Genomic DNA, 16,517 nt, shown 5'->3' with positions numbered 1-16,517 from the left:
TTGGTCCATTAAGATCACTACGCTTTGGAGACCAATTATTGACTGGGTGACTCATTCTAGACTTCTCGGAGTCACTATTGACAATCAGCTCACGTGGTCACGTCACATCTTGGACGTTAAGAAAGCGTTTGCACTAAAATTAAACCTCATCAAAAGAAGTAGATTTCTTCCTAAAAACATACTTTTAGATCTGTATTTTAAGATCATTTTGCCCGGCGTGACCTATGCACTTCCCATCTGGGGTGAACACAGTAACGAAGACGGCTTTAAGTCACTTGAATCTCTACATTGTAGAGCTGCACGTATTATTTTTAATTTCTTGCGTGATATGCCCTCTGCGGAGGTTTTAAATAAATCGAAATTGGACTCTATCTTTTATATGTATATTAAGCTGGGTTTAGCGAAATTAGTATATAACTAAAAGTCTACAATGAAATGCGCCATATCATTGTAAAAGCGGCAAACAAGCATGATCTAAGGAACGGTAACAAGGCAATGGTACCGCGTTTTAATACCAACTTTATGAAGCACTCTATCGCTCACAGGGGATCCGTTATTTGGAACGCCCTTTCACAACGCCTGAACTAGTAATTTTAAGTCGTTTTTTTAATACAGTGAGAGGCAAGAACATTCTTAAAAATATTAGCTTCGAGGCGTTATCCGCGCAGACTGTCATACTGAACGATGATGTTTTTAAATTTCATTGAATTTTTAAATTGTTGTTATACTAGTGAATGTTGTTATCTTTTTTAATACTTTTAGGATATCTTTTTACATGTATTTTTAAATCTTAATTTGTACACGGCCCCACAAGCTTTTAGCTTTAAATTTTTTACCGTGGTTAAATAAAGTTATTATCATTATTATTAATCATCATGAATTATTATTACTAAATCGCCATAGTGATTGCTAAGACTTTTGTTACACATAAAGGAAACATTGTCAAGACGATAATTTGGTCAATTCTCTGCAACTACTTTTTGATAAAAAAAAAAATATTGTTAGTAAATTGTTCTTGGTCTGAGTATAAAGTTGTACATACTAGTTATGCAACGCTTTCGAGTGGTATACTATGGAATATCCCACGAGTCACTTGTATTTTCTCGGTATACACACGAGCCTTTAGGCGAGTGTGTATGCCAAGAAAATACAAGTGACAAGTGGGATATCCCATAGTATACCACGAGAAAGTGTTGTGTAACTATTTTATACCATGCCATAGAAAATACGCTTACTAAATTTCGTCGAGAATACAGTCGCAGCGCACTATGGGAAGGTTGGGTTGAATACCGTCGAATATACAACGGCTTTCCTGTATTCTGATTGGCTGTATTTTCTATGGCATGGTATAAATGGGAAGAGCACACAAAGGTATTACACACTCGATTACATTTTCGTTAAAAAAATCCTTCGAATCTTCACGGATGCTTGCCAGTTTTACATTTAGGTGGACCTATTTTTTTAAAAAACAACTATAAAGGCCCGGCAAAACGCACGCAACATTTCAACGCAACATATCCCAACATTGTTGGGTCATGTTGTGAGATGTTAGGAAGGTGCTGGCCAAACGCACGCAACATTTCAACACAACATATCGCAACATTGTTGTGCACAACATGTTGCACGCAATTGGCCACCATGCTGCAACATGTTACAGTATGTTGGAGAGCGCAATTCGAACTAGTGCGCACGCTCCAGCGCAACAATGTTGCACGACCGTCGCCAAACGAGTACAACATCATGCAACATCCAAAAATGTTGCGAGATGTTGGGAGAAAAAATATTGACCATTTTTAAATTGATCCAACATCATCCAACATGCTGCAACAGGGTGGCCAAACGATTGCAACATGCTGTGCGCAACAATGTTGGGATATGTTGCGTTGAAATGTTGCGTGCGTTTGGCCGGGCCTTAAAACGAAGCTTCCTTAAAAATATACCGTAAAATTCCGGTTATAAGCCCCCCGCTTATAAGCCCCCCCCCCCCCCCGGCTATAGGCTCATCAACCTGGAAACAAAAAAATACATCCGGTTATAAGCTCCCCTCTACCGGATGACAGTACTGAACAGGACAAAATGTTGCTTTTTTATGCGTTTTTAACTTAAAAACGTATTTCGATCAACACTGCCGAGACTCGTTTCGAAACGTTTTTTTCATTCCGCTTATAAGCCCTCCCGAATATAAGCCCCTCCGCTTATAAGCCCACCCAAAAACCCTTACGAAGTTGTATAAGCCCAGGGCTCCTAACCGAAATTCTACGGTATTGGTTGCTATTGAACTTATTTAACGGATCCAAAGATTTAACGAGTAAGACTGGGATTGGGTAGACTCTGTTTTAGCATTGTAACCAAAGTCATATTCAGTTTGAATGCCTCCTTCTTCAACAAAAGAAGCCTCATTAGTTTCTGTTATTCCAATCCCGTGATCAGCACGTGCACAAGCATTTCCTCCTCCATCAATCATCATCACTGATCCATCGCCAACATCCCAATCACACCAGAAGCCGATCTTGTTGGCGCTTTGGATGTATCCACTGCACTCAGCCTGTTGAAACCCGTCTGTTGACTTGTACTGACCGCCATATTCAACCGTTAGTCAGGTACCCAGGAGTCCAAAATGTGACACCCACGGGCATTTTTGTCTGATTTTTGGCAACATTGCTATTTTTACTAAATCGAGTACGATGATTTCGAAAATCAATGTTGCCAAGCTTAATTCTCGCGTTAAGACGATGTTTTGATGCATTCAATTATGACGCCATGGTCCAAATAAGGAATTTTCTTTCCTTTAGCTATTTTAAACATAATACATCCAGAAATTCATTTAAAGTATTGTTAGTGTGCTGTAAAAATGATTTAAAGAATTTTCTGAGAGTTTTTACGCTGTTTCTGTGAAAATTAAGTCCTTCAGTGACAATTGACCACGCCCTCTTAAACAAAATTCACCCTATCACGGGAACCTTATTCGGGTGTAGTTTTGTTATTTTGTCAAAATAAATGCGATTTTTGTATTAACAAATCGCTATAGAAAGAAAAATATTGTCGTCGTGCCACAATGAAGCTACGAGCTAGCGAGCATCAAGAATGACGCCATTACAATTTTCATATATCGAGTTTCCCTTGTTTCAGCATTTCGTTTAAGTTCTGTGGTAAAATAAATGGAAATAACATAGTTAATGTCGTAATATATCATCGTTGTTATAGTTAGAGATAAAACTTTATTGTTTGTCTTGTATATTGCTGAATCTAACTTATTTCGCAATGCACTTTGTCTGTTATAGGCTCATGATAAAGACTTTGGTTGAACGCATGTAAAATTAACGAATTCAAAATGATCATAACACTGCTCCTTGCTTTCAGGTTTAAATCTGTCTATAATATTTTTAATCAATATCGGTAAATATTTTTAATATATCTTCTGAACTTTTTTAAAAACACTGAACTAATATTGCTTTTTAAACAAGTTTCTTTAAAGCGCTTTAGCGCAGGTTGATATAGCAATTAGCGTCGGTCTTGGTACATCTACACAGCCCAGTGCACATGGCATGCGTTTTTCTAAATTCATAGCGAAGAGGCACATATATAGCCAGTGGTCAGATCGGATTTCATACATTCAACAAACAAACGTTTTCTGCGGAGGTAGTGGTGTCAGCTTCGAGGACATCTTCGCCGACCGAGAAGAGAAGAACAAAGTGTTCTGTGAAAACTCCCCACAGATGAAAGACGTGCTGTTACAGCCGGTGATGGTGTGAGATGGTAACAATGAACTTGACGAGTTATCAGGAAGATTTGCTGAGACATCCTCTAAAGCTATTTACGTTGGATTCTCTGAAGTTCCTGCCCATATCCACACTGTTGATGAGAGCTTAGCGCGATCGATGTGCCAGGAGAAGTAACATGCAGCAAGTCTGTGCCTCGAGTGGAAACTATTACGTTGTCGACATGCCCGCTAAGACTGACTGCATAACGAACAAACTTCGTATCGACTTCCTCTTGGTTGGATCTCAAAAAGGCTACATCTAGGCCAGGATCTGAGCAGAATCCACTTCGTATGAAAAACCACCAGATATACTTCGATTGCAGAATCAGTGCCTGCGAGATAAGTTCATCTGAGAGAATCCGTGCAAAGTCCGCTTTGTTGTCTCCTAGTGCCAAAAATGCTCGCCACTTCATCGGCCGCAACTGAACCTCTCTTATGTACTTCAATGACTCTGCTCACAGGCCGCGCCGTGTTCTCGGAGCGTCGACTTCTTGTCGTTGCTTTTATGGAGTGCCTCCCATCGAGTAACACATCGATCCTCTGGTATCCAGGACCTTTCCGCAAAACAGTGTTCACGTAACATTCCGCAAACACACCGAAAGCATTTGCAATTTTTGGTTTGCCAATAGCTGCCACCATAATTAGTATGCTGCCACCAGAGCGAAGCCATCGAAGAACAAACTGACTCTAGGCACTTGACCTTTTCTTCTGAAAACGTCTTCTAAAATTGACTTGTTTCACACTTGTGGGGTTTATTTCTGCGAGAAACAGTGGCACCGGCATTATACCTCAGATGCTACAATATGGCTTGCATGTTTATCTCGCGCCTGCCTTCATACACCGTCACTAGACAACATAGAATACTCTGGTTTCCATGAAAATTTAAAGTCTTTCTCTTTTTAGGGCTAGTTGCATCATTTTTAACTTCATAAAGGCTGGCAAATAGAGGTGGATTATTCTTGCGAACAGGGTCACGAAAGTTTGTCTTCCATCCCTTCTTCCCGTTCCCGTTCTTCCTCTCTGTCTGAAGAAAGTAGCCTCCATTCCACGAATCGTTCAAGCTGAGTCTGTCCAATCGAAAGATCCTGTTTTATTTCTAGAGTCACGAGATCTTTCTTGGCAATTTTTTGCAATGTCTCATTTGTCCGTGACAAGAACAACCCGGATTTTGTTGTGTGGAATGTAGAGAATTCTCAGCTTCATTATCTTGCTTCTGTCTCTCCTTGCTACTCTCTTTGTGGATAAAAGCAGTCGTTATGGTGTATGTCAAACATCGCTGATGTTTGTGGAGCAATTCAATTACAACTTTCTATTAATACAAGAATCACATTCATTTTTAAACAAAATGTTAACACTATACCCGTGATAAAGTGAATTTTTATGAGAGGGCGTGGTCAATTCTCACTGGACGGCTTGATATTCATAGAAACGGTATAAAAACGATCACAAAAATCTTAAAATCATTTTTACAGTATACTAATAATGTTTTGAACGAATTTCTGGATGAATTATGCTTAAAATAGCTAAAGGAAAGAAAATTCTTTATTTGGACAATGACGTCATAATTAAATGCATCAAAACATCATCTTAACGCAAGAATTAAGCTTGGCAACATAGATTTTCGAAATCAGCGTACTCGATTTAGTAAAAATAGCTATGTTGCCAAAAATCAGACAAAAATGCCCGTGGGTGTCACATTTTGGACTCCTGGGTACCTGACTACGTGCAACGTCCCAAGCACTTATCTGTGGACCAAACTTTACCATTTCTAAAGTCGCCATAACTTGTGATTTTGGATCGGAATGTTTGTCCAGCCAAACAGTTAGCTGTGGTCTGTAACAAAGGTGTGTGGCTGAGGTCATCACTGCGCGTGATCTTAAATTCTATTCCGCTGACCAACCAAAAGGCTTGTGAGATCATGTCAGTGTTACTAGACGGACTAGTTGTCGTTCCTATGGCAACTTGCTGGTCATACCACCAGTAACCGGTGTCATTCATCCAATTCTTATCATCACTGTTTGAGAATCGGGCAATAAGAGTCCATCCTTTGCTGTCATTTGTCATGTGGCAGTACACCTAATGAAAGACAAGAGAGTTAAGTTAAAGGCATGGAATAATATTCTTTATAGCAAGATGGGTTTTTTAAGAGGGAGGTCTAGTAACCATGCACACAATGTTTCTTATAATGTTTGATCATGACTTTATTTGATTTTCTGTTCGATGCAAGGTATTCAATATTATCAGTTTCTACGTGCTCAGTTTTTATAACAATTTAGACAATTTGTTCGCAAGGTACGAAAAAGCATAAATTTTTAATATCAAAATCGGTTCCATTTATTTATGAGCAGTCGATGTTAACCAAATTATCAAGCAAAAATTTGTAAATTACCTGAACGCCCTATAAAAAGAAAGAACCATGCTTTTGAAGATTATCAGTTTCCTGTTATTTTTCCTTTCTTTCATACAACGTGATCATTGCTCACTTTTTATACCGGAGCTCCATTGCGCGATGCGCGCAAGCGGAACACCATGGGTAAGAAAATTTGGTTAACCTTACAAGCCGAAAAAATTTGGTTATCGAGTGAGCGTACGCGCGCCCGCCCGAGGGGGAGGGCGCGCGTACGAGGGGGAGGGGAGTCACAAGGCAAGCCGACCGGGGGAGGAGAATGTCATCCTATCATATTCCAAAGAATGTTGAAGTTAACGAAGGCTTGTATTTTTGATATTGGTCATCCATGTTATAGTCAATTGACAGCTGTCAAAACAAGGTATCCGCTGACCAGTTTCACATGACCATATCAGGGCTCAGGTGTACAACTTATCAAGGTCATGTGTTTTTTTAAATCTTACCGCTGACCAGGTTATAGTTTTCCATTGAATCGCGGACTCAAATCTTACTTGTTTTGTCCAGGGTAATGACAAGATTTTGTAAGCGCAATTTCTGCAATTGGAGTTGACGTTTTATTTCGGCTATGGATCTTTCTTGAGTAGTATACGTTAATACTGTTATGAAGTTGAACTTCATAACAGTATTTTCAATGAGTGTGGAGCTCCGCTTTTAGGCTTGGCTAAATCTATTATATATGATACTACTTTGTAACAAACTCAGGAGGAGGTTAACAAAAGTCAAGACCTTGCCATCACGTCTCGAAAAAAAGCGGCTAGTTAGGCAACATTCTCCCAAAAAACAATGGGCAACACAAAATATTGATGTCGATCTGACATGTCACTCTAGCTTTAGCCCGCTTTACTAGTAGACGAAACATGATTTTGTGTTGCTTAACTATTCTCTTTAGTCTTTTCACTACCACTTCAAGTTGATGATGGATAACGTTTATTCATCTTGCTTACCTTAAATGACACACTTCCATTTGTTAGCAGGTATTCTTCATTTTTCAACTTCTGGTTTGCCTTCATTTGAGCCTCATGATCATCGCATGAAGCTGAGGAATGATTATAAAGATGAATGGAAGCACAATATTTTAACCGTCGATATATATTTTTGCAATTTAATTTTAAATTTTCTGCCATCTCTTACATCGCTGCAAGTCATTCACCCTGAAATTAAGGGAGACTTCACGTAAATTTGAGTAAAATTTATAGTAATTTTTAAAAGGAATAAAAGAAAGAAAATTATTTTTGGAGCACAAACAGACAGTTGACTCCCACGCAAGAGCACTCCAGGTTGTCAGGGGGATGTCTGGTGCTCGTCTACTAATATTTAACTTCAAATTCTAATTTCAAAACTACATCAAATCTTCAATGTTTCTTATTTCTCTAAATTTTACAAATCCTTTAAGAAAAAACTACCCTCCCCCCCCCCAAAAAAAAAAAATCTCCAAAAATCACCCATATATTTAAACAACAACCCTAAAAAGAGATTAATGGGACGAGCATAGGGTTTTTGCATTGCTTAAAAGCGAACGAGATACAGTTCCAAAACTTTATGTTTATAATAAGTCCAGCGTTAAACCACAATCATGACCCGAAATCTTATTTTGGAGAAGCGTGCGCTGCAAAGGCATTACTTTATACTTACTACATTAGTCCAAACTGAAACAGTTCCTTACCGATTTTAGCTTCACATTTTTCTCCAGTCCAAGGAAGTTTGCACGAACATGAAAATGTTTCCTTCCTTTCATCAGGCACACAAGAGCCCCCATTGAGGCAGCCAGTCATGAGACATCCCTGAAAAGTTCGAAAAAGATTAAAGACCCGTGAATTCAATGTCGAAACGGAAATAGGCCTGCGAACAGCTCTTATCGTTTTTCCGCTTTCTTTTTTGTACCGTGAACCTTCCCAATTTTTTATTACGCTCTCACACAGCGAAACAAACACAAGTATGTGGAGAACTGAATGATTTGGAAGAAAAATATTCCATAGTTCCACGGCTTCAAAAGAAACCGCAAATAAAGGCATTAAGGAGTATTTTGTGATCCCAGTTAATATAAGACGTTTTTTGATCTCATAATTTATACAAGCCCGGTATACTTTTCTTCTATGCACCCGGCTTATGTAATTCCAGCTTTAACTCTTTTTTCGCTCTACATCGATAAATAGAAAATACTTATCTATAAGTATCTATAATAGTTGATGCATCCACAAATTAAACGATCCACAATATTTGGGCAAGTATTCGCGTTAGACCAAGGGAAGTTAAATTTTGGAGAGCTTCCGCTATCTGATACAATTTTTCTGCACAGTACTTTGTAAATGCTTCCCAAGAGACAGCTAGTGAGTATTCAAGAGTCAAATAGAAAATTACCTTTGGCATCAGAGAAAAAGTAACTCCTTTTTGATCATGAAACTTGGTGTTTGCGTCGATGGCGCCGTGATTGTTCAGTTCACAAGTTCCTTTGCCGTTAGTTCTTGACGGATAGCATCTTGAAGTTTGTGGAAGTACACCAGGAAATCCTCAAGCACGAACGGCTGCACGACAGCAAACTGGGAGACTCAAAATGTTCCACGACGTGCCCTTCAAGCCGCTGATTTTCCCGTATCTTGAGGTAAGATGAACGAGAAGATGTAGAGTCTTCTTCGGCGGCGATAACTATAAAATTTAACAATCCTGGAAGAAGGATAATAACGAGAGCTTTGATGGCCTTCATCACGTCCGTAGGTTGTTTAAAGTGTGAAGTTGAACCAAATAAGTGATGCTTTATAGCTTGAGACTGCAGCTACCATGAAGCTTAATAATAACATTTGATGGGTTGATTGCTGTTCGGGTAATGTCAATGATACCTGTCAATATGTAGTTTTTTCTGACATTAATTCATGCCTCCTCACTAAACCTAACGCCTTATTTAAAAATCTTGAAAGAGGTGTTCATTTGAACGTGTTTCACAATCAGTTTACACGTTAACTTTATCGAGTTGAATACTTTATCTTTTTGTACGTTGTTAATGGGAATATAGAAATTAAGCACACGTATTGCGATATAAAATGACATAGACTAGTTAAGCCCTGACCAAACGGCAACGCAAGTAGACGCAAGTTGAAAACTTGCGGTCCACTTGCATTTCCGTTTGGCCAGGACTTGCGTGCACTTGCGTTGACTTGCGTTCACTTCGGTCGAGATCAAATTTTAAATTCACGTTTCTTTTTTTTACAGTTTGGCCACATAACGCAAATCAACGCATTTTTTGCAGTTTACTTTAAATACTGAATTACACCTTGTAGCATTTTGAATGACTTTTTCAAACTTGCGTGTCCGTTTGGCCACCCAACGCAAGTCTGTACGCAAGTTAAACTTGCGACTACTTGCGTCCACTTGCGTTACCGTTTGGACAGTGCTTTACACTCTTTTTTTGTAAGAACCTTTCTTATAAGAAGGTTGAAGCTGAAAAAGGCCAAAATTTAAGAATGTACTAAGAACGTGACCAAGGCTGAAATTTGGTTAAGAACGAATTTTACTTGTTTCTATTTGTTATGAGTGACAAATATGTGTACTAAATGAATAAATCTTTATTCAAATCCAGACCTGTAACCAACATTGTCATCACTCATTGGTGACGTGAACATGTTCATATCGGTTAGGACTGAATTTACTGCAATACCACTTTGTTTTAAAATTTAAAAAAGAAAACTGACATTTTAAAGAACATTTTTATAGGCTCAAATCTTCAAAAACGTTAAGAACGTTCAGCCTCGGGCGAAAATGAGACGTTCTTATGTAAAAAAGAGTGTATTTACATTTTGAAATAAAATAAAACAGTTGACAAGTGTTGCGAAATTTTAGCTATGACTTTAATTTATTTAAACAGCTGTCAAGACCCGGCGTTTGCTGTGCGCGAGGCAATCATATGTGCAAAATGTGTAAAGTTTCAACAGAACTAAAGATTAGACTAAACATTCCACAAGGACTAACAAAAATAATTTCAGCAGATACATTTAATATTGAATTAAATGTAAAACAAGACAAAACATTTTTCCTTGTATGATAAGCAGCAGAAGATTGCTGTTGTGCCAGTTTGAAAGACGTCAGTAGCGGATGGTCTTTCTGTCGGAAGTCTTTGTACACCCTCGTATATCCTGAAGAAGTGTTTGCTGCTCCAGCTGGATAACCTACGTGCGTCAGTTTTAAGTTTGTTAAGTTGTTTGCTCAGCGCAAGCATGTTTCAATATTTTTGCAGCGGGTTGCCAGCAGCAGTTACTTTCACCTTTCTTTGAGTTTTGTCTCATTAGCATGTAAGTGTTCTCAGGGGTTAAATTCAGGAAACACGCATGCAGAAAAAAAAATCCTTATTGAAAAAGAATTGAACCAACCGGGCTACAGAATCAAACGACTTCTTGTATTGTGTTAAAAGAATAGTCCTTAGAGCCAATCGATTGTTAACGGTGAGCTAAAATACAACAGGGAGAGCTTTGGCTGTTGACAATAAGAACAAAAGTTCCAAAGTTACTGCATGGCAATAAAATACCAAAGTAAAATGAAATGGGTAATAAGGTGCCAAAAAAATGTTTTTAAAAAATACCAGACGTTTCGGGCAATAGCCCTTCTTCGGTGGTAAACGTCGCCAAAGAAAATGCGACAAACTAGCCGAGCGTTTGAAAATTTAAAAATAACGTTCACGCGCAAAGAGGCGTAGGTGCAGTTTAAATAAATGTGAAGTTAATGTTCATCCCGCGTGGTCGCACAGTGCCCAGTCTGAAGATCATTCTCATCTCCTGTCGCTTCCGGTTGATGTTGTTGCCGGCGCAAAGTCTGATTCCGCGTATTTGGACGTCGGAGATAGAACGACGTTCTTTGTTGAAGTGCTCCGCCACGGGAAAACCGGGTACCCTCTTCTCTATACTTTTTAGGTGTTCGCCGAAGCGTTATCTTTGGGTAAGTCCGGTTTCACCGATGTAAAGGGCGGAGCAACGACGACAGGAGATGCAGTAGATTAGGTTGCTGGACTGGCAGCTGAAATGTTCTTTGATAGTAAAGAAGCCAGTGGGGCCGTCAACAGTAACCGAGAGAATCACATGATAGTCAATCGAAAAGATTTGTTTAACTTCACACGTGCACCAAAGCTGGAGCCTTTATTTTCAGTGTAAATGTTTCCAAAATGTCTGTGTGCTTATTGGCTAAACCGTAAATTAGTTATAACTTTTTTGTCGACTTTGTTTAACCCTATTTAGTCTGGGAAACAATATTCTTACAAAGCACTTCTATTTATACGTACGCGTGAGAGAAACGCTATTTTTGAAAACATAAACAAACTTTCCTTAGATCCATTGGCTATCGTTAATCCTAGCTCTGAAACATTAATTACTTACAAAACCGCTCACAAGTGGATTGCAGTTTTCTACAGGTTGTATTTACAATTAAAAACTTTTTTTATAGTTATAATCTCACGGACAGTAAACACAAGAGCAGGTACTAGTTTGGCTTATAAACTAAAGCATTAACCTGACAAAACAATATTTCTACGTTGGGAATTCTATGTTTTTTTTAACAGCGAGGCTTGTCAACAAATGAAACTCGATCATCGAGGTCGTCAATTCATGTTCTTTTTTAACAAACTTAAGCTAAAAAATTATTTTAAACTGAGCTCGCTTTAGGTTAAATTCAACGGATCCATAAATTTAATGAATACGATTGGGATGGAAAGTGACCTTTAGTGGCACTATAACCAAAATCGTATTCGATTTCATCATCGTCTCCAACGAGAACAAAAAAAGGAGCGTCAGTTTCTGTTATTCCAATCCCGTGATCACCACGTGAGCAAGCATTTCCTCCTCCGCCAATCATCATCACTGATCCATCGCCACCCTCATAACACCAGAAGCCGATCTTGTTGGCGCTTTGAAGGGCTCCACTGCACTCAGCCTGTTGAAACCCGTCTGTAGCCTTGTACTGACCGCCATATTGAACCGTGCAACTTCCAAAGCAATCATATCTGGCCCAAACTTTGACATTTCTAAAGTCGCCATAACTTGTGATTTTGGATCGGAATGTTTGTCCATCCAAACAGTTACCTGTGGTCTGTAACAAAGGAGTGTGACTGGGGTCATCACTGCGCGTGATCTTAAACTCTCTGCCGCTGACCAGCCAAAAGGCTTGTGAGATCATGTCAGTGTTACTAGACGGGCTAGTTGTTGTTCCCATGGCAACTTGCTCGTCGTACCACCAGTAACCAGTGTCATTCATCCAATTCTTGTCATCACTGTTCGAGAATCGGGCAATAAGAGTCCATTCTTTGCTGTCATTTGTCATGTGGCAGTACACCTAATGTAAGACAAGCGAGTTAAGTAAAAGGCATGAATAATATTGTATATGATGGGCGCGCGAATTAAGCTGAAGGCGTGATAAATATTTTCTGCATCTATAGAATTGTTGAAGAAGGAGGCTTTTATGTGTTATAACACACACGCATCCAATGTTTGATACAAGTTGTTCCTTATTACTTAAGTGTTCAATTAGAATGACAAATTGATCGCCTGAGTTAGAAAAAAGCAGTAATTTTCCATCTCAAAATCTGGTCCATTTATTAAAAAAACCAATTGATATTAACTAAGATAACAAGCAAAATTGTAAACCGCCTGCTTACCAAATAACAAGAAAATACAGTCCACAATACTGTAGCGTTTTACAAGGACTTCCAGCTCAGACAAAAACGGTAATGTAAAATTATGTTAATTTTACTGTGGTGATATCGATGACTTTAGTTATGTTTGTGTATTTGGCCTATAGTCGAAACATCTTTCGATCTTCCTCGCAAGTCTTTGACAAACCTTGGAAACGTACGGTGATTTTTTGTAATCTTCGGAAATTTTCGGGAAATGCTCGGAAACATTCGTATGACCTTCGGAAAACAATTAGAGAATCTCTAGAAATCTTCGGCAAATGGTATAGAACAAAATGATGTAAAGTTTTGGAGATATAATATTTTTATTTCTTAAGTCCGCGCATCCATGTATTATGGAACAAATTCAGGAAGAGAAGGTAACAACATTCAGGTCTCCGTCGACGTCATCAAGTATTGAAAAGAGAATCTCCAAAGTAAAATAAAAACTTCATGAAAAATTAAAGAGAATTTTTATGTTGGTCTGACAGGTCTGTCTGTTTTTAGCCCGCTATATTGAAAAAGAATACGATTTCGCGCTGCTTTTCTCTTCACAACAAATTCTTTATGTTACCTACCTTAAATGACATGCTTCCATTTGTTAACAGGTATTCTCCATTTGGTAATTTCTGTTTTGCTTTTATTTGAAGCTCATGGCACGAAGAAGCACCTGAAAGATAATTAATTAATTAATTTATTTATTTATTAAAAAGGAATATTGATTTGCGATCATTACAGCATTTTCTTAGCAGCTTTCTTAATAATACTGTTTCACAATCAGTAGTTTTTCTTATTTATCAAGGAAAAGAAAATGATTCTTAGTCTAAGAGATTCATATGCAGAATTGGGAAACTTTCACGAACTTGTGTTAGTCCAAAGCTTTTTGCAATCCTTCTGCCATCTCTAACATCTTTTGTTTCAAGATATTTATCTTAAAATTAGATCTTAATAACCGAAATCATATTTTGGAGAGGCGTGCGATGTGAAGACATAACTTCAGACTACATTAGTGCAAATTTGCCATTTCTTACCAATCTTAGATTCACATTTTTCGCCAGTCCAAGGTAGTTTGCACGAACACGAATGTGTTTCTTTCCTTTTATCAGGCACACAAGAGCCACCATTGAGGCAGCCCGTCATGAGACATCCCTGAAAGTTTAAATAAAAACAAAAACCCATCAATGTCGAAGCGGTAAAAATACGCACGCGAACAGATCTTATCTTTTTTCCGCTTTCTTCTTGGTACCGTGAACCTTCCTAATTTCTTCTTTCGCTCTCACACAACGGAAGCAACACAAGTGTGTGGAGAACTGAATAATTGGGACGAAAAATATTCCATAGTTCCAAGGATTTCTGAGAAACCGCAAATAACATGAGTGCGTTAAAGAGTATTTTGTGATCCCAGTAATTAGTATTAAATACATGTTCAGTTTACTTTTCTTCTTTGCACATGGCTCAGACTTTGGCCCATGTTCTTACTCCTGCATTATCGATGCATTACAGCTTTTATTTTTGCTTTATATTGATAAAGGAAAATACCTATCTATAATGGGACGTAATAGTTGATGTAACCACAAATTAGACGATCGACAATATTTGTACAAGTATTCGCGTTAGACCAAGAAAAGTTTAATTATTGAGAGCTTCCGCTTTGTGATCCATTTTTTGAACAACACTCTGTAAATGCTTCCCAAGAGACAGCTAGGGAGTATTCCAAAGTCAAATAGGAAATTAAATTAATTACCTTTAGCACCATAGAAAAAGTAACTCCTTGTTGCTCATGAAACCTGGTGTTTGCGTCGATGGCCCCGTGCTTGTTCAGTTCGCAAGTTCCTTTGCTGTTCTTGTCGGACTGCATCTTGAAGTTTGTGGAAGTACACCAGGAATTTCTCAAGCACGAATGACTACAAGACAACAAACTAAGAGACTCAAACCGTTTGACAACGTGGCCTTTAAGTCGCTTATTTTCCAGCATCTTCAAGAATTCTGAACGAGAAGGTGTAGAGTCTTCTTTGGCGGCGAAAACGGCGATATTTATCATTCCATGGAACAGGAAAATGAACAAAACCATTTTCGCGTCCATCGCTGAACAAGAGTCTGTACGGTGTAGAAAGAGAAACCAAATACTTGACTTTAAAAGTTATTTTTAAGGTGGGGTTTCGATCTTGCGCTAATTGTAAATGTTTGATGAAATTAGACGCAATAATTGGTCTATTCGTGTCTGCTGAATATTTGGTGGTGGTTGATTGGTTGTTGGAGTGATATGTCGGGGAAGGGGAGGGTGTTGGGGCGGGGGTGCGCGTCGGAAACTTTTGAAAGAAACCCTTTACATGTGAAGAGGCAACATCGATCCCAGGCTCGCTTTACTTTTCCTCCGGTCCCTCGTCGCAAAAGTAGCAAAGTCCCGTGCTTTGGGTGATTACAAACTGAAAAGCATCCGTCGTACCAAAAAGCACAGGATTTACTCTTGTTCGTCGAGTATTGCTGTCAGACTGCCCGTGGACGATACCCCTGGTTTTGAATATAATTTATGCCTCGTTTATATACACCGAGGGTTAATCCTTTTTAGTATGCACAGTGAAAGGTGCTTTAAATTTTGTGCAAAAAACTCTGTTTACTGTGGTTTATTGGTACACACTTGCAGTCTTTGGGAACGTTGACATTTAACGGTGCTCAGTATAATTACAAAATAACATCGGTTAGTTAGTTTATTCTCTAAATGCAACCAGTTGATTAGTCATTGTTGTGCGAAGGAAAACAAACTAGAAAACTGCGACAGTTTTGTGTCAGTTAATTAGAAAAATGAGTGATCTGCAAAAATGGCCAAAATTATGACATCTTTTCCTTGTTATGACTGCGGAATGACAGCGAAAGATCAAGTTAAACGATGTATTTAGTTTTGCAAATAAGTTGTGTGTAAATTTAATTAAGATAGGTGTCAATAAAGAACCACCTTTTTAGACCATATTAAGTTGGCGTTGAAAAAAAAAAGGAAAGGAAGGAAACGGTATAACAAATTAAAAGATAAACTTTGAACATGGGAACATATATGTCGGGAGTCCATTCTCGATTTTCTTTTTTTCTGTTCATTGTCTTTTACAGGCAAAGAGATTTGAAAACAGATGCCTAATTATTGCATGTTGGTTTTCTTGTTTAATTTTGTTTGACAAAATGCGAAGTCTTCAAGTTTTATTGATTATTATACAAACAATGCCACAACTTAAGTAAATACAAACGTCGGAGAAATTGAATATTTCTCAATATTGGGCAAGCCGAAGTTCTTCCTGTATTTTAGCTCACGTAAATAATCAAATGGCTCTTAGGACTTCAAAATAGCAATGTCACGGTATTTTAAGTCATTTTTCTGATTACTTCTAAGTTGAAGAAAACCTCAAAATATATTTAATTTTAATATATTTAAAACGGATTACGATCGATAAACTTGATAAAAAACTTGCCAGTTTTTTTCAAGATGAGTCCGTGACGTTGCTCCTTTAAGTAAATACAAACGTCTGAGAAATTGAATACTAATCAATACAGTTTGGCCAGTGAAAGCTCCTCTTGTTGCATAGCTCACGGAAATAATCAAATGGCTCTCAGGACTATTCTTTAAGCACAATATAAGAACTCGTTTGTTTATGAAGCTCTGTTGGCTTGATTATTTTTCAATAAGGATTTTTTTGGATGCACAAGGCCTTAACTAATAT

At 38.2% G+C, this 16,517-nt stretch overlaps 1 protein-coding gene and 1 pseudogene across 2 annotated transcripts; both read right to left on the bottom strand.

The window, feature by feature from the left end:
* Positions 1 to 2,284: 2,284 nt before the first annotated feature.
* Positions 2,285 to 8,868, bottom strand: LOC144665023 (uncharacterized; annotated as a pseudogene). Its single transcript, XR_013572887.1, has 6 exons — positions 8,526 to 8,868; positions 7,831 to 7,948; positions 7,299 to 7,318; positions 7,112 to 7,183; positions 5,486 to 5,836; positions 2,285 to 2,593 (listed from the first exon to the last, which is right to left on the bottom strand). The product of XR_013572887.1 is annotated as an uncharacterized LOC144665023 (transcript).
* Positions 8,869 to 11,295: 2,427 nt separating this feature from the next.
* LOC144666376 (uncharacterized) lies at positions 11,296 to 14,900 on the bottom strand. Its single transcript, XM_078527801.1, has 4 exons — positions 14,555 to 14,900; positions 13,842 to 13,959; positions 13,389 to 13,480; positions 11,296 to 12,473 (listed from the first exon to the last, which is right to left on the bottom strand). Exons 1-4 carry the CDS (start codon positions 14,891 to 14,893, stop codon positions 11,814 to 11,816), a joined length of 1,209 nt encoding a protein of 402 aa, XP_078383927.1. The 5' UTR covers positions 14,894 to 14,900; the 3' UTR covers positions 11,296 to 11,813.
* Between the last annotated feature and the right edge of the window lie 1,617 nt (positions 14,901 to 16,517).

This window comes from Oculina patagonica, chromosome 9 (assembly GCF_052425735.1).
Source record: "Oculina patagonica isolate OP01 chromosome 9, crgOcupat, whole genome shotgun sequence".
NCBI classification, from domain to species: domain Eukaryota; kingdom Metazoa; phylum Cnidaria; class Anthozoa; order Scleractinia; family Oculinidae; genus Oculina; species Oculina patagonica.
This window is presented reverse-complemented; position numbering and strand designations above follow the sequence as displayed.

Coding starts and splice junctions, on each gene's coding strand:
- LOC144666376 (XM_078527801.1), bottom strand. CDS start 14,893: ATGGACGCGAAAATGGTTTTGTTCATTTTCCTGTTCCATGGAATGATA. Junction 13,481..13,841: donor AAAATGTGAATCTAAGATTG/GTAAGAAATGGC, acceptor ATTATCTTTCAG/GTGCTTCTTCGTGCCATGAG. Junction 12,474..13,388: donor ATGGAAGCATGTCATTTAAG/GTAGGTAACATA, acceptor GTCTTACATTAG/GTGTACTGCCACATGACAAA.